General features: G+C 55.7%; 1 protein-coding gene across 1 annotated transcript in view; it reads left to right on the top strand.

Annotated features, from left to right (window-relative positions):
• COL27A1 (collagen type XXVII alpha 1 chain) overlaps nucleotides 1-20,854 on the top strand; it is a 135,056-nt gene that overhangs the window by 74,823 nt on the left and 39,379 nt on the right. The window contains exons 20-28 of the mRNA XM_044265065.1: nucleotides 949-1,002; nucleotides 1,137-1,190; nucleotides 2,809-2,853; nucleotides 4,110-4,163; nucleotides 5,578-5,622; nucleotides 10,477-10,530; nucleotides 12,233-12,286; nucleotides 12,532-12,585; nucleotides 16,292-16,345. Coding sequence (XP_044121000.1) covers nucleotides 949-1,002; nucleotides 1,137-1,190; nucleotides 2,809-2,853; nucleotides 4,110-4,163; nucleotides 5,578-5,622; nucleotides 10,477-10,530; nucleotides 12,233-12,286; nucleotides 12,532-12,585; nucleotides 16,292-16,345 — 468 coding nt within the window. The remainder of the gene's footprint in view (nucleotides 1-948; nucleotides 1,003-1,136; nucleotides 1,191-2,808; nucleotides 2,854-4,109; nucleotides 4,164-5,577; nucleotides 5,623-10,476; nucleotides 10,531-12,232; nucleotides 12,287-12,531; nucleotides 12,586-16,291; nucleotides 16,346-20,854) is intronic.

The following is a 20,854-nucleotide window of genomic DNA, read 5'->3' as shown; positions in this document are numbered from 1 at the left end:
GAGTCTACACACCTGGCCGGGATACAGGGGGTGTTTCAGCTTTGGAGAGGAGGAGCTGAGCTTAGTTAGACCAGCATTTCCCAAGCCCTTCAAAGTTGTAACAAACCCAGAACGGCATCGTGTCTATAGGCTCACTGCAATCAAAGGCGACCATATTTTGGAGCAGAGGAGTGCTGGCTTTGGGTCTCCGGCAGCAGCAGACCCAGGACACAGGGAATTCTGGGTCACACCATCTTTTTTTTTTTTTTTTTTAAGATTTTATTTATTTAATTGTTTGACAGACAGAGATTTCAAGTAGGCAGAGAGGCAGGCAGAGAGGGAGAAGGAAGCAGGGTCCCCGCTGAGCAAAGAGCCCATGCGGGGCTTGATTCCAGGACCCTGGGATCATGACCTGAGCCAAAGGCAGAGCTTTAACCCACTGAGCCACCCAGGCACCCTGGGTCACACAATCTTGTGTGTACTGTGCTCTTGTTCCAATATTAAGTATTTTCTTTTTTTTTTTTTAAAGATTTTATTTATTTATTTGACAGACAGAGATCACAAGTAGGCATAGAGGCAGGCAGAGAGAGGAAGAGAAGCAGGCTTCCTGCTGAGCAGGAAGCCCAACGTGGGGCTAGATCCCAGGACCCTGGGATCATGACCTGAGCCAAAGGCTGAAGTTTTAACCCACCGAGCCGCCCAGATACCCCCCCCCCAATATTAAGTATTTTCTTGCATTATCTCATTTAATGTTCTCAGCAAATCTCTGAGATGTACAGGCTCTTACCCAAGGACCTTGTTCTAGAACAGAGAACAGGGTCTCTGCAGGGTCCGGGTGGTTAATGCACCTGCCCAGGGTCCCACCCCATGCAGGAAGAGACAGAAACCTGGATTGGTCTCCCTCCCAAACCGATGCTCTTAGCACTTCCCTTCACCCGTGGGTGACCCCTGTTCTCTGCTTCCCCTCAGGGATTCCCCGGAGACATTGGTCCCCCTGGGGACAATGGCCCAGAAGGCACGAAGGTGAGTCCCTGCTCTGTGGAAACCACGGGCCTCTGGGGCTGGCTGCCTGGCTTGGAATTGTTGGGGGTCTTGCCAGCCTCTGATGGTTGTGGAGGTGCCGCCTCTGAGACCTCTTTCTGTTCCTTTCTCACCAGGGTAAGCCTGGAGCTCGAGGCGTGCCGGGACCCCGTGGGCAGCTGGGGCCTGAGGTGAGACCATCTGGCCCTGTGTTTCCTGCCCGTCCCCTGCAGCCCCGCCGGTTCCATGGGGGGGTCCTGGAGGCTCCCGCTAGGGGCCAGGGCTCTTCAGCCTGGACACCACCCCCCGGCTGCCTCCGGCCCGTCCTTCCGCTCATCCTTTTTTCGGCTCTACCCCGTGACCTTGCCAAGGTCTTTCTCTGGCCTGGCCTGGCTGGCAGGTGACTGTCTGCCGCCACTGCATCCCCATCACCCGGGGCTTTTCTCTCTGGAGGCCGCTGCTGCTGCTCCTGTCTGTAACACAGCTTCCTGGGTGTGGGCGTGGGAGAGTAGATGGCGAAGCCCTGAGACTCGGGGTGAGGACACGTGCTGGGTCGCATGGTTAGTGGCAGGCAGGGTCGGGATTCAAATCCAGGTCTGCTTGAGCCTGACGCCCACGACAAAGACCCTGTGCCATTAAGTCTGTGCTCCTGGGAGCTGCCCTGAGGGGCATCCCAGAGAAGGACCCGACTGGCAGAGCTAGTAAGTGGCAGAGTGGACATTGGCTCATTTCTTCCTTCACGCTGAACGGGATTGAGAAGTTCTCCGTGGGCGGGCCCGTTGGGCACCCCACGGACTGGCCCCGGGTTTTGCCTATGCCTGAGGTCCCCCACCACCCTTCTAGGCTCAGACCCCAAGGCCCCCGCGACACACAGACAGCCCCGGCTGAGAGCCCAGGAGGCCCGGGCTCACCACAACCACAGGCAGGCATCCAGTGGACACAGATCCCTTTGCAGGCTGGTCCTGGGTCTGGCGGGGTCCCAGCGCTGGCTCTGTGAGCGGCCACGTGGGGCTGCTTTCCTGGAAGCTGGGATGGGGGGTGGCCCCCGAGGGGGGCCTCTGGGTTAGGCCAGGAGTGCCAGAGGGGCCGGTTTGGAGGCTGCCCTGGCCTGTGGGAGAGCCCAGAGTGGGCAGGGAGGGAGGGGCAAGGAGGGAGGGACGGCACCAGCCACGCGCCTCTGTCTACACCCACGTTACCACCCGAGAGCCTGCCACTTGCTCACGTCCCCGTGGATTTACTCATCCACCCCTGCATTCGTTCACTTCTCCATCTCCCCCCCCCCATGCCCCTCGGCCCCGTCTGCAGTCCCCACACACCCTTCCTCAGTGATGTTCGTGACAGAAGAGGGGTTGGGGCCTCACTACTGTCCTCTTGGAACTCCACGTAGGCTAGTGGTCATACTTGAGGAAGGTCCTCTCCGTTGGCACCATTTTACAGATGGGGAAACTGAGGCATGAGGAGGTTAAGGTCTGTCACTGAATCAATGGTGGAGCTTAGAATAGAGTTCGTATCTTTGAGCTGCCATCGAGGCTCTGTACCCACAGCATATGATAGGGTTTGACCTCCTGCCCAGCCCTGCCGTGAACCCCGTGCCTGTCACATTCAGATATGGCGCTGGGAGCCCCCTTCACGTGGAAGTCCCTGTATGGCCTGGGTGGGGGCCTGGGGTGGGGGGACCAGGCATACCATTTCTCTTGGTCCAGGAGGGCTCTTGTCTGTCCACCGCTTTCCCTCCTTACAGGTCAAGTTCTCCGAGACCCTCACTGGATTAATTTCTCCTTTTTCCTCTCTTGTGTTTCTCACCTCTAGGGAGATGAGGGACCCATGGGGCCTCCTGGGGCCCCTGGCTTGGAGGTGAGTGTCACTGGCCCCGGGGAGATGGGGTTTGTCGTTCCTGAGCCCACTGTGTACATTTAGGCAACACATGGGGGGCGCTATGCCGAGAAGTCATCAGCAAGAGCTTTGGGCCAGCCAGAGAAGGGACTAGAACAGACACAAAGGACAAGAGACAAGAGGCAGGAAACCGACTGGCTGTGTCAGCCCTGCAGCCGTGTGCTGGGCTTTGCACCAGCTTCCCTGCATTTGACTCTCCATGAGAATGCCATTGCTGGTCTTATTTTCACCCATGGCCATCAGGCTCAAAGAGCAAGGGGTTTAGCCCAGCATCTCAAGCCCAGAACTTCACCTGGCATCTTCCCCACTGCTCTGCTCCAAGTGGCCTTCTACGAGGCCCATGCCAGGGAGGGCGTAAACCAGAAGTGTGTGAATGTTTTGGTCTTGAGGCCTGTTTACCTTCTTAAAAAAAAAAAATGATGGTAGACCCAAACTTCTTTTCTTTGTGTGGGTTCCCTCTATGGATATTAGTGATTAAAACTGAAAACTTTTAAATATATTTATTAATTCATTTGAGATAATAATAAGCCCATTTCATGGTCACAAAATAATAGTTTTACAACAAAACAACACAAAACAACCAACCGGCTATATTCTCCCAAAGCAAAATAATCTAATGAAAAGAGTGGCATTGTTTTACCGTTTTTGCAAATCTCTTTAATGTCTGGTTTAATAGAAGTCAGCTGGATTCTCCCATCTGCTTCTGCTTTCAATCTGTTGACGATACCACATGTCATGTAGCCTCTGGAAAACTCCGCGTACACTCACGAGAATGAGAGAGACCCAGCAAACAATGTCTTAGCCTTATTGTGAACCTGGTTCTGATGTCCTGCCTCTCCTGGGAGGGCTCCAGGGATCACAGGGGTCCCCAGGCCACACTGGCATAAACTCTCCATTCCCCCTGGGACCCTGTATCTTCTGTCCAGTTCCTTCCTCTTCCTCATTCCTTGAAAGCAGGTTTCAACATCCCCATTTACAAAACAGGACTGGCCTGGGAGGGGAGACTTCCCTGAGGTCACGCAGCTGCCAGACCCCACCCCCTCCCCCACCCCTGCATCTCCAGACCAGCTGGCAGCCTGGGGCCCTCAGGTCTCTGCATCCTTGCCCCCTCTGGGGCATTGCAGTGCTTCCCTGGGCCAAGGCTGGGACCCCAGTGATGCTGCACCCCTATCCTCCACCTATCCCCCCCCCCCACCACTCACCTCTCTCTGTTGCAGGGCCAACCTGGCAGGAAGGGGTTTCCTGGCCGGCCCGGCCCAGATGGCATGAAGGTGAGGGGACCTGGAAGTGACTGGGCTTTGAGGGAGGGCATGTATGGAACAACTGGGGAAGAAAATGGGGGAACCAGCAAATGAGGGCTCTAGTTGGAATCCCCATCCCAGGGACGGTTGTGGAAAGGCGGTCAACGGTCCCCATTTGTCACAACAATGAGGTGCAGTCAATAATGTATTACTTTTGGTAACAGTTTTTTTTTTTTTTTAAACGGATCAAAAAAGACCTGGCCTGGGTGGGAGAGTGAGGGTCCTCGGCACATGGGCAGCCTCGCTTAGTGGTTTTCCAAGGGCTCCTCTCGAGGGTTGGATTTTCCGACGCATCCTGGACAGTGTTGGGCCACGTCTACCTCTGGGCAGACACGCGACGCTGAGGGCAGAGCCAGGGTAGCCCAGGACATCCACGTCCCCCTCCGCTCCGCAGACATGGCCCGTGTGTCTGTCTGGTGCCACTGGTTCTCAGGAGCAGGAGGTCTGGGGGAGGCGCCGGAGGGAAGGCTGAGAGGCTCGGACCCTGATTGCCTTGAGCTGTGTCCATCTGGGAGCCCAGCTCCTGGCTAGTTTGGCTCACTTAGCCCTTGTCCTGCCCCCTGAGGTCTCGGTCTTATTCCGTCGGATACCAGCTGGGTTTCTGTGGTGAGAGCCGTGACATAGTCTGGACGGATTTATCCCACAGGGCTGCTCGCCTCTCCAGCGCACACTGTGGGGAGACCGGGGCGGCTGTGACTGTCTAAGGAGCAGGAGCCACCGCGGCATGGGATAAAGCCGGCAGACAAGGCTGTACATGAGGCCACCAAGCATGAGAGCTGGAAATAGCCTACGAGACAAATGAGTCTGATCTCCCTTATTTATAGCTAGGCAGGCTGAGCCTAGAGCAGAGACAAGGCTCGCTAGTCATTTTGTGAGCTGGGGGCAGAGGTCCGGTGGCTTAGGGTCTAGGATCTAGGTGCCCTGACTCCCTGGCTTCCTGATCTTCCTGTGGTGGGGCAGCATCATCCAGTAGAAATGGGGATTTCAATCAGTCAGACCAAAGTTCCAATTCTAGCCCTGCCTCTAGCTTGCTGTGTGGCCCTGAGCAGATCACCTTGCCTCTCTGGGCTTTAGTTACCACCTCCACAAAATGCAGTGGGTTGATGAACATCCAAGATGAGATACAGACCCGAAGGTACCAGGTCATCTGCCGAGGGCCACTCAGAGGGAACAGGCGGCTCGGGCCATGTCTGGGGCCAGAGGTTCTGTCCAAGTGTCCCATCGTTTCTGCCATTTGTTCAGGGTCTACAAGGTTAGACTCTGGAATTGAGGTTCCTATCCGTCCCTAATTCTGGGGACTAAGGCCAGTCACCTGGGGGTGTTCTCTGGGAGGGGGCTAGACTCCCATCACCCATCCCAAGTGATTCTCCTCTGTCCTTTGCAGGGGGAGCCAGGTGACCCTGGACGGCCAGGGCCTGTGGGTGAGCAGGTAAGTCAATACCGGTCTCTGAACACGAAGACTCTTTATCGAGCGCTGACTCTGTGCCAAGCCCTTCAGTAAAACGCTCCGCACACATCCCCCATATCCGTTCCCATGCTAGCTCCTGGGCCCAGTGAGCTCGTCTCCCCCTTTCATTGAGATGGCCACTGACTCTCAGGGAGATAAAGTCACTGAATGAGAACACCATGAATCATAGTCCCATGGCCTGCCTCTGTGGATGTTTTTGGAGCATTTGCCCAAAGGGATGACATGACTTTGCTCCCAGAACATTACAGCTGGAAGAGCCTTCAAAATCGCCGGCTGTGCTCCATCTACAGATAGGGAAGCTGAAGACCGGAGAAGCATGACCACCTGGCAGGGTCTCTTGGTTCGGGCCACCTTAACTTATGAGGAAAGCGAAATTCAAACCAGTGGTTCCGGCTAGCTGGGAAGTCAGGCCAAGGTCTGAAGAGGAGAGGAGGATGCAAGTCGTCATTAAAAAAAGAAGGTTCAAGAGTCACGACCTTCATTATTGAGGCCCAGGGTCCTCGGTGTCACCGAGAAGCAGCTGTGTGTGCTGTGGAGGGGGAGGGACGGATAGCAGGCACTGCCTGAAAGCTTGACCTCTGGGCTTGGAGGTCAGGGTAAAGGTAGCAATCTTCTCCCCTCCCTTAAAGAAGCCCCCCTGAACCCTGCAAGGGGCTGCCCCATGCCGGAGGGAGGAACGGCACTGGGGGCCCTGAAGAATCTGCCTCGGCTGAGAAACGCCATCAATGGCGTGAGAGCCGTGCATGACGGGCTTCCTCACCAGGCCGGCAACATCTGTTGGGGGGAAGAAAGGAATTAAAGCAGGGGGTGGACTGGATTTTTGAAACCTTTCCAGTGTCATTCAAGCGCATTCTGTGGGAAGCCCGGGAGTTTGGAAGGGCTGTCACGGCCTGGATATATTTCCTGATTGGAAAAAAAAGGCCATGCGATCAGCAAATTTAATTTCATAGTTATGCTGATGGTAAGGGCCCTCGGGACACAGAGCCTCAGAGTCCTAGAATGCTGGGACACGAAGTGTCCTTGCACTGTGCTCTGTCCCCGGCAGGCTGGCAAAGCTTACGGACCCCTTCTCAGAATGTGAAATGCATAAAATGCACAGTGGAGTATTACAAAGGAAATTGATTATATTGAAATACAGTGATGAAAGTATGCTAAATGTGATCTATTCCTAGATAGCTCCTTTATTAATGCCTTAAATAATGAGAGCCAGGAGCAGGTCCAATAACGACCTCACTTTTGAAGTAGTGACAAGCCTTAGCGACTCATTTTGAAATCTGTGCGATAGTGGCTGTCATGTGATGTGTACATATCTGGGCCAGTAACAGGTACCGTGGGTTTGTTGCCTACTCTCAGATTTGAGGGAAATGCTAAATTTCAGAGGACAGTGAGAATAAGTTGTGATTTTTTCTCCTTTTTTTTTTTTTTCCTCTTCAAGTTCAGGGACCCCCTGATTCTATCCACGGGGTCTTCCAGAAACCCCAGTTTAGGACTGCAGTACCCTAGCCCACATCGGCACTCTGATTAGCAAGGGTGACTGAGTGAGGGCGTGGCATAGCTGAGGCCAAGAGGAGTGGCCCCCCGGCCCCGGGGCATCTTGCAGGCCCGCCTGGTCAGCAGAGCCCCCAGACAGCTGCCTGGCTAGCTGGGAACACAGCCGGAAAGACAGGCCTGTCTGAATGGTGAGGCAGACCCTGAGCCCCGTGGCTGCAATGGGCATGCAGGGACGGCATGTCAGCTATGCCTTTGGCTCCCTTCCCATGTGGGAAGGGGCAGGCGTCTCTTTTTTTTTTTTTTTAAAGATTTTATTTATTTATTTGTCAGAGAGAGAGGGAGAGAGAGTGAGCACAGGCAGGCAGAGAGGCAGGCAGAGAGAGAAGCAGGCTCCCTGCCGAGCAAGGAGCCCGATGTGGGACTCGATCCCAGGACGCTGGGATCATGACCTGAGCCGAAGGCAGCTGCTTAACCCACTGAGCCACCCAGGCGTCCCCAGGCGTCTCTTATTCACGGCAGAATCAGAGGGTCCCCAGGAGAGGTTATAAGGTCCTCCCTCGGATAAATGACAGTATTGGCTCCATTGATTGGACCGTTGGGTACCAGGCCCCAGTACCTGCCTGCGCTTCCCTCGGCAACCCTGGGGTGGTAGTAACTCTCCCCATTTCACAGATGAGGAAAGGAAGGCTCTGGGAAGTTAGGTCACTTGGCAGGCTCTCCCAGACAGCAACACAAGTGTCAGGGCCAAGGTTCAACATAGCGCCGCTGGATTCCCAAGATCTGCCTTGGAGGGACTGGAAAATCCTTGCCATTTTGTGACAGCTAGGGAGAGCACTAAGGGCTTGTCAGCGGGCCCTGTCCTAGGTGCTGGGATACAGAGATGATCACAGGCTTGGGCTTTTGCCTGGAAGCAGCTCTCTCTGTCCAGGGGGAGGCTGAGCGTGCAAACCCTTAACCCCAGAGAGGCCCATTCTTCCGGAGGACCCATAGCTCTCTTGTTCCCATGTACCCCCAGTGCCTGGCGGAATGGCACATGAGGAAAGGGAAGGAAGGAAGGAGAAGAGGAGACATAAGCAGACAGCAGCTGTTTATCTGTAGATGGCGTGAGGACCAGGGCAGCCCCTGCCCCAAATCAGGGACTCAGACCTGCCTGTGTGGTACCCATTGGAGGTGACAGAGCTGCCCCCTCCCTTGTGTCCCCATGCTGCCTTAAGGGGAGCCAGCCGGGCCTGCAGCAGTCAGAGCTGCTTCCCACCCCCCCAAATCCCCTGACCAGGTGGAAGCCCTGGGCCTCCAGGACTGGCTTCCTGGCCAGCCTCAACTCCAGGATGGTCCAGCCAGGATCTTCTGGGACAGTGCCCCATGGGTGTCCTGGGGGCCGGGGTGGGGAAATGGGCCACTTGCTGTATGGCCCTTATTCATTAAGGTCCTGTTTGGCTTCTTGTTTGAGGTTTATGACCTGCCTGCCTTCCAGGACCCAACAACTCATAAATTTAAAGTAGCTATGAAATTTCTGTTTCTCTGGGCCAGTCGGCCCGGGGCCTCTTAACAGAGCCGTTTTTATTCCCGTTCCTCGGCATCCTCTAAACATCTGAGTGCTCCCTCGTGGGGCGCCCAGGCCTCTGTCTTAACCCTATGCCCTTTTAAAATAAATCAGAAGGAGACGGGAGGTGGCTAACATTTATTGAGTGCCTACATGTGCCATGCATTATCTTCAAGACTCAGAACAACCCTGGGGAGAGAGGGAGAGATCTTTCTGGGAAGGGCCACCCTCTGCAGAGGAGGAAGCTTGGAGAGGCTCTGTGACTTGCCCAGGGTCTACACACCCAAAGGCTGAGTGACGATATCAGAAGAAGGGTCAGGTGCAGGGCTTGGCACTCAGCAGGCCCCAGCTGTTGCTCCTCACACTGCTGCCGCCCAGAAAATGCTCTAATTGTTTTAAAAAGTAAGTTGTTGCAAAAGTCAAATACTTGGTTATTGTCTGTGACTTACTAGCCATGACCTAATATCTTGTACCTCACCCCCTCTCACTTCATACTTCAACCCTGAAGGGTCTCGGAGCCCGGGGAACCAGGACCTCCACGGTGCGGTGATGGTGGGGGGTGGCTGGTGGGGAGAGGGGAGGTGTGTGCCCTGCTCATGGCCACACGCCGTGGAGACCCCCAGGTGGAGGCACAGGCGCATGGGCCTTGGAGCCACAGCAGCAAGACACACACAGTCGTGGCCTAAGCTGCCGTTTAAAACTGTCTCCGAGACCCACAGACCTAAGCCTTTGGAAATGGGTGCCATGTTTTCACCCTAGTGGATGGACAAGTCGGCCAGCTTCACTAAGCCTGAGCATGCAGCTTGGCACCTTTGACCGGTGTCCCTTCAGCTTCGAGGCATCATTCCTTTCTGGACCTGGCTGGGGGACCAGGAGCAGATCACTTGGGAAGAATCCCCTCCTTCCTCAGTCTTTCATGATTCTCCCAGAAACTTTTGGCGGCAGCCGCCACGTTCTCCCAAAGCCACGGTGGCGCCTCTGAACTGCGCAAGACCCCCCGCCCCCTGGGTCCAGTCTTCCTCAGCAGGGAAGAGCGTGGGGCCTGGACAGGGAACCGTCTGCTTTCCTGAGGGGCTCCTCCAGGCCGTTCGGGCGGGCGTGTGCATGCCTCCTCGGGCCCAGCGAGGCAGGCAGCCGCCTAGAAGAGCCCCTGGAACACAGAGGCCAGTTATCACCCAGTGGAGTTAAAAAGAGCAACCAGAACCGCAGTGGGAGCGGGTGTGTGCCCTGCAGAAAGCAGAGGAAGCCTTTCACAAGACAGTGTAAAGGCCTCCGCTTCCCACGATGGAATCGAGTCTTTTGGCGGAAGCTGTTGCACTGTTTCCATCCTGGCGAGTGGCTTTGTTTCTCTCTTTGAAGCGGCCCCAGAGCCCTGGAAGATGGGGACACATTTCTAACAGGCAGGGCTCTTCCCAGCCCAGCGTAAGGGCCATCCCTGCACCCCCTGCCCCCCACAGCCCGTCCCCCAAACCGCCTCCCAGCCTGCTTCTGGCACGGGAAGAATGTGTGGCCTCCCAGGGATATGCTGGCAGCCGCCCCACCGCTTGGCTCTGAGATCAGAACCATCTGGCGGAGTGAGGGAAGTCAGGACGGTGCCTGGAGAGAGGCGGCTCTCCTCGGTGGCACCCCGCTCTTGCAGGATCCCCAGGTGCGGGGCAGGGGGTGCAGGCCAGGACCCCCAGGGGCTGGGAGATGCTGACGCGTTGCCTTTCAAACTGGGCACGTCTCCGAATTCACGCAACTGCCTCTTCTTTCTTGCTTTTTGCGCGTGTTTCTTCTAGGGACTTCTGGGATTCATTGGTCTCGTCGGGGAGCCAGGGATCATGGGAGAAAAGGTAAGATGGGCTTGGAGAATCCATCAGCAAATTGGACTTGAGGTGGAGATTTTAAGAAGGGGCTTGTTGCCCCGGGGGATTTCGACCTTCTCTCCCCTGGCTTCTCCTTGCTTTCCTAGCATTCCAGACCCTCAGAGAGCCATGGTCCCCTGTCCCAGCATCCCCTGGGGCTCTGTTCTGCCCTCCTGTCAGCATCGTCACGTGCAGCCAGACTCCTGTGTGACAACCAGCTCACGCACGTGGTCTGGGCCCTCCTGGCTGTGCACTAGAGCCACACGGGGTGGGCAACAGAAGGGAGCAGGCATGGCTCCGTAGGTTGCCTCGGGAATCCCCCCGCAGCTCTGTTTTTCAGACCACAGAACCAAGGCTCCTCCTTTCTGAAGAGCTAAATCACCGGGCTTGCATTAGCTCCCAACCTGCAAGCCCCCCCTGGCTTCCATTTTCCCACCATGGGCCCTGGAGGGGACCTGCTTTCTTTTTAGGGGCTAATCTGATTGGCAAGCTGGCGTTCTAGGAAGCCAATATTGTGCCCACTGGATAGACGGGGAAACTGAGAGCCAGAGAAAGGAAGCCTCTGCGTGGGCCCCACCTTCCTTTCCAGGCTGTTTGCGTGCCTTTCTTCTTATCGCTCCACATCCCAGACCCTTTCTCCTCCTTCTTTTCCTCCCCCTTCCCTATTTTCTCCTCTTCCGCTTCTCTTTTGAACTTTTTATTTTGACGTAATTACAGAGTCACACGATGTTGCCAAAAACAGTACAGAAAGGTTCCGTGAGCCCTTCACCCTGTGGCCGCTGGCGGTTCTGTTCTTGCTCAACTGTAGTGCAACATCCAGTGAACTCTGGCCTTCTTTATTGCTCAAATGTTCCGTGTCCCTCCTCACCTACAAACCATGGGCTGTGCCGCCCCCTTCCCCCAGCCAGGTACACGCCTCCTCCTCCCCTGCCCCTTCTCCCCCTGTGCCTAGGTGAGTTAGCCTTCAGCTCTCTGGGGTCAAGCAGGACTTCCCTGCCACTCCCCTGCACCTGGGGTGGGGGTCAGATCCCCTGCTGAAGGGCCTTGGCACTGAGACCCATGCCCTCACTTATGCATTGGTATCTGTGTCAGTGATTTGTGTCTGTGGTTACAAAACACAGGGCTTCACAAAAACAGAGGCAGGATTCAAATTTGCTTTTCAAGTTCAAATTCAAAGATCACTTCCTCCAGCGATCTATCTCTTACGCCCACGGTCTCTGCCCCGGTTAGTCTGAATGGATCCAGAGGAAAAGAGCTGCATCTCAGGTGTTCTAGCATCTCATCTGTGTTTGGGCAGCGGATGGGGAGAGTGAGAGTGCCTTCTGCCTTCTCCACCTCCACAAGCCCAGCACAGGGGATGCTGGGCCCAGTGAGGACCACATGACATGGACTGGCATCAAAGGGGACAATGTCATTCGCGCATCCCTGAGCAGGACCATCCTTGCCTGGGGGTAGCCTGCTACATGGGATGCCCCAGTGGGTGCTGAGGCCTCCCGGGGCTTACTGGGTTCCTGGCTTCTGCGGAGTGACATCCCAGCACCCCTTCCCCCGTTGCTACCCTGGTGATGTGACTGTAGACTTTGAACAATTCCCTATCCCTCCCTCTTTGGCCTCTGGAAGGCCTCTGTACTTGCCCCCCAACAAGCCACCCCCCAGCTATGACCTCCCTGCCTTGCTGTCTCCATCACAGGGTGACCGGGGCATGATGGGACCCCCAGGCGCACCCGGACCCAAGGGATCGATGGTAAGGAACAAGTGGGTACTGATTGCCCTCTCCCGTCACTGGGCTGGTGACAGCTCTGTTCTCTTCTGCCTGCTCCTGTATACCCCGAGCATTCAGGAAGACCGGCTCCTTCTCCTTCCAGGAGGCCGGGCTGCTGCCCCTGTGCGCCGGGCAGGGGCCGGGGCCAGGGCCAAGCCAGCTGGGGTGGAAGGAGGAAGAGTCACCTGCTTCACCCGATTCCTTCTCTCTCATCTCTCTCTCCCTAGGGTCATCCTGGAACTCCCGGTGCTGTGGGGACCCCTGGAGAGCCTGGACCTCCGGTAAGCAAAGCCCTCATGAGCTCAAACCCCCTGTCCAGTAATAGTGAGGAGCCCAGGTCTCAGAGTCAGACAAACCTGGGTTTGAATCCCAGCTCTGTTTTGCCAGGAACGATCATTGAGCTTCTTGGAACCTAAATTTTGCTCATCTGAAACACAGAGAAGATAATTGTGGTCATGGTAGCGTAATCCCATAGGTCAGGTGAACCCAGGCAGCTGGTGTTCATTGCATAGAAATGTTCCCGGCACAGGAGCTTCTTGGTCAAGTCTCCATTGTTGCTTTGGTCATTCCCTCGGGACATACCACACCGTGTGTGCCCAGGACCAGCTCTGGGAGTCGGGGTGCAGCCATCAGCAGGGCAGAAAACTTACACTGTCCTTTAGGAGCTTCTGTCCTGGCATTTGGGGGAGAGACAGCCCAATACATAAGTGACACCTGCTCTGGAGATGATGAGAAATGCTGGGGACTCGGGGGCTGAGCACAGTGGGGAGGACACAGGGCTCCAGGACTTCTTGTGATGACTGAGGAACCAGGGAGATTCCTGAGGAATCCACAGCAGGGAAGGGTGAGAGAGACAGGGTAGCCGGGATGGGGGACCCCCTGTACTCTCCTGAGGGTGGTATTGGGGGCGGGGAGGGGTGGCTCTCATCCTGAGCCCTCACAGTTTCTGTTCCCTCTGTCTAGGCTGATGGAGGATGGAGACTGGGAGGGGTTCTCACTCCAGCCAGGGCTTGGGCTCAGGGCTGGGAACCCCCTCTGGGGAGGCGGAGAGGTGGGCTTCAGGCAGGTAGAAAGGGTATAGAGGAAGGGGATCAGCCCAGGCAGGATCCCAGGGAGGACTAGAGGACGATGAGTTCGAGTTGACCAGACGGAGGGACTCCTTGACCAGACTGAGGGACTCAGATGGAGTCTGATGAGGGAGGAAATGGGAGCCTTGGAGGGTCTGAATCTAAGGAAAGCATGCACATACCAGTTTTCTCTGCCAACAAGAAAGCAAACTTGTCTGTGCACCTCTGTGTGCTGGGCCTATGCTCAGCCCTGAAGGTGCAGGAATGATTTTAAAAATAATAATAATAATAATAATACACCTGCTGGGATGCTTGGATGGCTCAGTTGATTAAGCATCTGCCTTTGGCTCAGGTCATGATCTCAGGGTGCTGGTGTCGAGCCCTGCATTGGGCTCCCTGCTCAGTGGAGAGCCTGCTTCTCCTATTCTTCCTCTCTCTCTGCCCCTCTCCCCCTGCTCGTGGGCTCAAGTAACCGTCATCTCCAGACAGAGGTACTGAGCAGCAGGTGGCTCTATCTGTCCCCCATAATCCTTTCGATGAGGTAGAAAACTCAAAGCAGAGAGGTGCAAGGAGAGCCCGCAGTCCAGCCTCCCGGGCCTCAGTCTCCACATCTGTCCAGTGGGAGCAGGAAAGCCTGGAATAGAGTTGCTGGAACAAAATGGAAGGCCAGTGGGAGGTGGGAAAACAGTGGGGCCATCCAAGCCAGTGCACTGAAGGAAGCTCCTGGCCTCCTCCAAATCCCTTACCTCTAGGGCTCCCCCGACCTCCTCCCTGCTGTGTCCTCAGCACTCCACTGCTCTGGAGGTGGGCTCAGAGTGAGTGAAAGCAGTCACGTGGTGCTTGCGCTATGCCCGCCCCCCCTCCATTGCCCCTGACCTGCTCCTGCTGCCCTATGGGGCGGATGGTTTGGACCTCCTGGGGCTCCTCCTGGCTGGCCAGGGGAAGCAGGGTAGCACTGAGGTCCAGAAATCTGACTTTAGAATCAGACAGCTGTGAGTGAACTCCCGGTCGCTTACCAGCTGGGTGATTGTTGGAAGTATTCGTGGCTTCTCTGTGCCTCCATTTCCCCATTGGCAAGCCAGCGTGAAACTCCGTTATGAGATTGCTGTGAGAGAGCCGTGCCTTCAGTGCATGAAGTCATGCTTAGCCAGCTGCTTGCCTCGCTCAGTGTCTACTGACCGGGAGTAGTGGTAACTGCTGTTTACTAGGCAGGCTAATTACCGCCATTCCTGTAAGACTACTGCCGCTCAGGTGACATTTCTGATGACACTGCTCAGGTCTGATGAGCAGTTTCCCACTTTTCCAATCTCGTGAAATCCACGTTCTCCCTCAGCCTGCTGCGGCCCGCTGAGGCCCGCTCAGATCATTATCCTCATGGCCGCAGGGGCGGGGGACCAGTCAGACTTCCCGTCTCTGGCCCCCTCCCACACTGAGAGAGCTGAGAGCTACCCTTTATTGAGGACTTCCCATGTCCTTTCCTTTGCCCAGCAACTCCAGGAGCTAGAAATTCTTCTTACCCTATTTCACAGATGAGGAAACTGAGGCCCGCCAAGTTGAAATCCCTTGCCAAGGTCACAGAACTAGGAAGTGGCAGAGCAGAGATTTGAACCTGGTTCTCTGAGGAAGCAGTTGGTCCTTTTGAGTCCTTTATTCTTCAGCTTCAGAGTCAAGACTTGGCTCCTGAAATCTCCCAGTGACGAATTGCGTGCCTTCTGCAGTCTGAGATCCCGCTATAAAATGGCTCGTTCTCACCCAATCTTCCTGTCATCCGCCATCCAGGCGTCAGCTTTGCCTTCTTACTGGGCCGAGCGAGGGTCCACGCCCTGCTTGCTCTGCTGACAAGGGGCGGATTCGAAGCCGGCCCCACACATCAGCCCCTCCACAGCAGCTGACTGAGGGCCTGGGCCCCTCAAGGCCATGGAGAGAGAGAAAAGGGAACAGCAAGTTGTTCCCGAGGCCCCAAATGGAGCTGGGCCTCTCTCTGGTATTTGGAGGGGAATGAAGCTGCGTCTTGCCTGTAGAAGGAGCACGCCCAGCCTGAAGGTTGCCGCCGAGCTGGGAGGCTCTGGAGGGGTCCCGGCCGGCCGGCCGGCCGTGGGTAAAGGCGCTGCTTGGTGGATGCCGCTGGGGTCCGAACCCGGAGGAGAGATCTGGCGTCAGGCAGCCTGCTTCCTCTCGTCTCCCTTCTACCCTCTGTCCTCTTCTACTGTTAGACGGTTCGTAGTTTCTCCAACAGATCCCTCGCTTCTGGTCATAGGCCTGTGCTGTGCCGGTGTTGAGAGTTCAAAGAACAGAGACAACCCTGTGTCATCCTTCCCTCCTTCCCTGTCTCCCCCTTGGGCCTCTTGTCATTCCTGCATCAAACCAGATAGAACAGGCAGCTTCCCTGGGTCAGGCCCTGTTCCCTTCTGCCTGCTTTTCCCTCCCTCACCTCGGGACTGTGGTCTGCTTCTTCCCCCTCGTACCCCAGAGCTCACTCTTTCTGCCCTGGTCAGAACCTTCTGGATGGCTGTCAGGTGATGTTTAGGATTGAGGGGGCGGGGGGACATGGACAGCCATAGTCTCCTCGCTGGTGGAAGGGAAAAGGGGAAATGGGCACTTGAGGAGAGCTTTGGTCAAGGAGGTCGTGCTAGCTTCCCGTTGTTGATTCTGAGGTGCAGAAGGAAATGGCTCACCCATCCTGGGAGGCTTCTCCTCACTATCAGATGCCTGGGAGACGTGGAGGCACACCATATTGAACCCAGGGCACTGACTTGTGCTCAGGGTTCTAGCCCATGGGGGGCTTCTTCCAGGGGGACAGATTTTCCCTCTGGGCCAATTCCTTCTATGTGCACCCAGCTTTGCCCCCACACTCCCAGCCTTCCCTGTTGCCCTTGCTACCAGAAAGGCGGCTTCTTCAAACTCTTTCTCCTCCCCACAGGGCCCTCCAGGATCTCGAGGCCCACCAGGCATGAGGGGAGTAAAGGGACGCCAGGTAAGTGGGGCCCGGCCTCCAGGAGGCTGGCACTGGCAGGGGCTGCCTGACAGACAACCTCCTGTCCTTGCCCTGTGCCCAGCTCTGAGACCTGTGATTTTCATGGCATCAGGCAGGGTTCTAGGCTCATCCCGGGCCTGGCTGTCAGCTTGGCACTCCCCCCCACCCCTGCCCTTTCCAGCTCGTCTTCTCCAGCCCATTTCTGAACACCAGACCTTGCCATTCCATGGGTACAGACAGGCTCTGTGGTACCAGCGTCTTGTCCATTTGTTCATCCATTCATTCCGCCACCAATTATTTAGCGCCAGCTGTATACCAGCCACTGTCGGAGGCTCTGTGGGTACCACGGGAGGAGGAGAGAGGCGTGACCCCGCCTGCCCTCATGGCTCAATCAAGCAGGTCAAGGAGATAATATCGGGTCCTGGGCATGTGGACAAGCGGCTTGGGAGCCTGTCCAGGGCATCAGAGCACGCTTCAGGGAAACGAGGGGCCTGCAGCCGGTGCCAGGCTCCAGGCAGGGGAAAGCCCTAAGGTGAGAGAAGGCACAGCCTGTTTACAGGCCCCCACTGGTTCCACAGAGGGTCTGCGGAGAGAAATGAGACCAAGAATGAGCAGGTGGCAAGCCTGCAAACCACAGTTAGGCCTATGGGCTGTGCTCCCAGGGCAGTGGGGAGCCACAGAAGGTTTTCAGCAGGGGCTGGCCTGAACACAGTCGCCAGAAGTCACCGCTGGTACTTGCTATGGGTCAGGTGCTGTCTAACACATATATTGACTTGTTATTCTACAAAGAAGGTGCTAGGCTTTATTCCCTTTTACACACAAGGAAACTAAGGCACAGAGAGGTTATGTCAGTTGTCTCAGGTTGCACAGTGAGAAAGTGCCCCAGCTGGGATTTGAACCCAGGGAATCTCTTTTGCGTACTGAAGGTAGACTCATTTTCAGTTGTGCAGGGAGGGCTGATGGAGTGGTTCTCTGCCCCCAACCCATATACAGGCGAGGCAGCCTTGTAGAAGGGAACCATGATGGCACAGGTAGAGCCGACAGCCCAGGCCTGTTATCCAAGCTGCATACAGGAGATCTGTGATTAGTCTCCTCTTGGCTGCATTTCAAGTGGTTTTAAATTTTCCCCCAAACCAGATGGCCAGGAGTCAGCCTGGGAGAGGGGGGGATTACGAGGCATTCCTCTGGCCCAGCAGGACCCCTCCCACTGCCATGTCCTTCGTCTCTGCAAGTGGACCCAGGCCCATTGGCAGCCTGTTCCACCTTGAGCTTGTGCACGTGGCCTCCTGCCCCAGGAAGCCAGATTAGCTGGAGATTCAGGTCCTCAACTCACCGAGGTTCCCCCAGCTTTCTCTAGCATACTTTCTCAGCTCTGACTGCAAGAATGTCTGTCCTGCTTGAGGAAACCCAGGCTCCCAACCACATCAAAAGTCTCCAGGGCTGGGAGAAAGGCCTCGGGAACATGAGCTCCTCCCCCCTGCTGGGTTTGGCAGGAATGCAAAACCAGTGGAATTGGCCCCCTGGGTCCCCGGCCTAATAGTCCACCATTGGCCACTTCACGGTGTGTGTTTTGGGGGGCGGGTACCTAGAGGGGCAGCCCTCCTGTCTGCAAAAGAGCTCAGTTCTGGGCAGTCCCGTGTGTAGCAACTGGCTTGCCAAGTGATCTTAGCCAGACCTTGCCACCCTCCAAGCCTCAGTTTCCCCATATGTGCCATGAAGAGGGTATGAGGACCTGCCTGTGTCCCTGCTGATTTGCAAGAGAGGACAAGATGGGTCCTCAGGCCCTCAGCTCTTGGTAGAACTGTTGACAGGGTCTGAGTCCACAGACCTCAGTTGGAAGAGTGGGAGATCTGGGGCCGGACAGGGACAAATCTCAGCCTTCTCAGTTACCAGTCTGGGACCTCAGTCCAGTTTCTTAACTTCTGTAAGGCTTAGCAGATGAAACCAGGAGGAGGTTGTAAGGATCCAGAATCTGAACTCACATTAGCAGGTCGCCCATTTTTGTTTTTGTTTTTTTTTTCTTTTTCCCCCAGCACCACCACTCACTGCTTATCAGTGTGGGAGTGAGCTCCCCATTAGAGGGGGTGTGCAAGTCAGGGACTAGAGAAGCCTGCCATCAAGGCTCTGGCCTGGGACATGGTGTTGGAGAGGACAATGTCTAAAAGCCCTGTTACCTGAGAGACTCCACTATCTCCCTCCACCAACCACTTTGAGGGATTCTGAGATTCACATGCCTGACACTGGACTCTACTCCCATGAATGGGGTAAGAGCTCAGCGGACCTGGCCTCGAATTGTGGCTCTTCCTCTTTGACCTTGAGCAACTGACTCCGACTCTCTGAGGTCAGCCACAGAACTGACCTCTCTGGATGGCCATGGGATTAAATCCCTTGGCAAGTGCCTTGCACATGGTGAGCACCTCCCTTAGATCCTCCATCCCTTTGTCACAAGAGCTGCAATTGACCGCATTTTCTGTCCCAGCCTGAGTGAAAGATAACCCTGGCTTCAACTGCAAACATCTTCCTGGGAACTGGCTATAAGAGTACAGACATATGGTTCTGATGGAAACCCAGGCCTGCCTCCAGCAGGGATGACTAGACTGTATTCATTTGAAGAAGGAAGGAACAGGATGGGGGTACCCTTTGGACACAGGATGAGATGTAGAGTGGCCCAGAGCAAGGGTTAGTATGTGCGGCTGTTCTGCTCCTGTCCCTGCCCTGGGGAGCCAGGGATCGAGGGTGGTTGGGGCTCCGTTGCCTCCTCCTCCCTCTATACAGCAAGGGCTCGCCCTATTTCCCCCAAGCAACGGCAGCATCTCCTTGAGCTCTCTGGTCTCCCAAAGGACTGCAATCTCCCAGGGATGAGGGACTTTAGACATCATCTTCTCCAACATCCTGCTCCAGGCACAGCCATCATGGCAGACTTCTCTAGTCCCTGACTTGCACACCCTCATGACGGGGAGCTCACTCCCACAATGCTAAGCAGTGACAGATTGTGGTGGAAAGAAATGGGCCTCTAGCTCAATTCTGGCTTCTCCACTTTCCAGCAGTGTGACCATGAGCTGTTTCCTTATGGCAAAATGAGGATAACACCTTTCAGTATCATTACTGCTGCTGTTGTTGCTACTACAATTATTGTACATGACATAAACTTTCTCTCAGAAAGGCTTGGATTCCTGGGATAAATATGGTGCCATGTGATTCACAGCAAACTATTAACACCTCTGGGCCTCCCTGCAGTCCCAGAGTGATCCTTTCCAGGGAAGTTTATGGCTCAGCTAGAGACAGAGGCCAGGGGCCAGAAGCTATCTCTCAGGAGAGCCCAGATGCCCACCCATCATCTCAGGCTCTGTCCCAGCTCCTAAGACCTGGGATGTCCCCACCTCAGTCTCACTCCATCTCCACCAGGCACCTGTCCACAAACTAGGAGTGGAAAGTCTAACACATGGCCTGACCATGTCCATCTGAGAGAGAGAGGCCCAGAGAGGGGAAGGGGCTTGCCTGGGGCCACACAGCCATCCGGCCACAGAACAAGGGCTAGCACCTGCAGCTAATCTTCTGTTGTATTGGATCTATGGAAACTCTCATCTTGTTCTCCCGTAGCTTGCTCTGAGCTGCCTGTCCTGAGGAAGGGACTGAATCCAGATCTTCCAGGCCATTCCTCTGTGTTGCTGGCCCGGGGCAGGGGGAGGGGGGTGGGCGCTGCTGCCTCCTCTGGCAAGGCCAGCTACTACCAAGTGCTGACAGGAGGCCAGGTGCCTTGCCTTTCGCCATAGGGAGAGATTCTCATCCCCATTTCAGAGACAAGATGACTGAGGCTTAGCACGGTTGCCTGTCCAGGTTTATTCAATCCATCAGGCACTATTTAAAGCCGTGGGAGCCCCAAGTAGCCGATAAGAGGAGTTGTGGCTTTTTCTGGCTCAATTACTAATTGAAAGTTTCCTTGCTCAATTTTTAAATGATTTCTTCATGCTGTTTTTCTCATCCCTCTTCCCCCAACCCCCACCCAGACATGTTCCCGGTCCCCTTTTGTGGCTGGCCTCCAACTCCCAGGCCAGGGTGGGCCAGCCTTCAGCACGAGACCTTCTTCAACTCCCCGCCACCATGACCTCTCCAGTCCCCTGCAGGACAAAGATCACACTGGTCTCTACAGGGGGCCTTTTCCAGAGGACCCCATCCCATCTGTGTCTCTGTGGGAGTCCCCATCCAAGGGGATCACTTGGGCCAGTGGGTAGAACCGCGGAGGGGATGCACCTGCTGGTGTGCTAAGGGACCTTAGAGAAGTCACTTCCCTTGGCTGGGCCTCAGTGTTCCTATCTGTGCAGTGGGGGAAGGACCTGCCTCGGGGGGTGTTGGGGATGTGTTCCCAGCTTTCAAAGGAATAAGGCTGCTGTCTAGGACTCCACGGAACAGATGCCTGAGCCCCGCCCTGTTCTTGCCCCTGTGCATGTTGTCACTCTCCGTCTGTGAGCAGGGTCAGACCAACTCACACATCTGCTCTACACACTGAGC

Source organism: Neovison vison, chromosome 9 (genome assembly GCF_020171115.1).
Source record: "Neovison vison isolate M4711 chromosome 9, ASM_NN_V1, whole genome shotgun sequence".
In the NCBI taxonomy this organism is placed as follows: domain Eukaryota; kingdom Metazoa; phylum Chordata; class Mammalia; order Carnivora; family Mustelidae; genus Neogale; species Neogale vison.
Note: the sequence above shows the minus strand (reverse complement) of the source record. Positions and strands in the feature narration are given on the sequence as shown.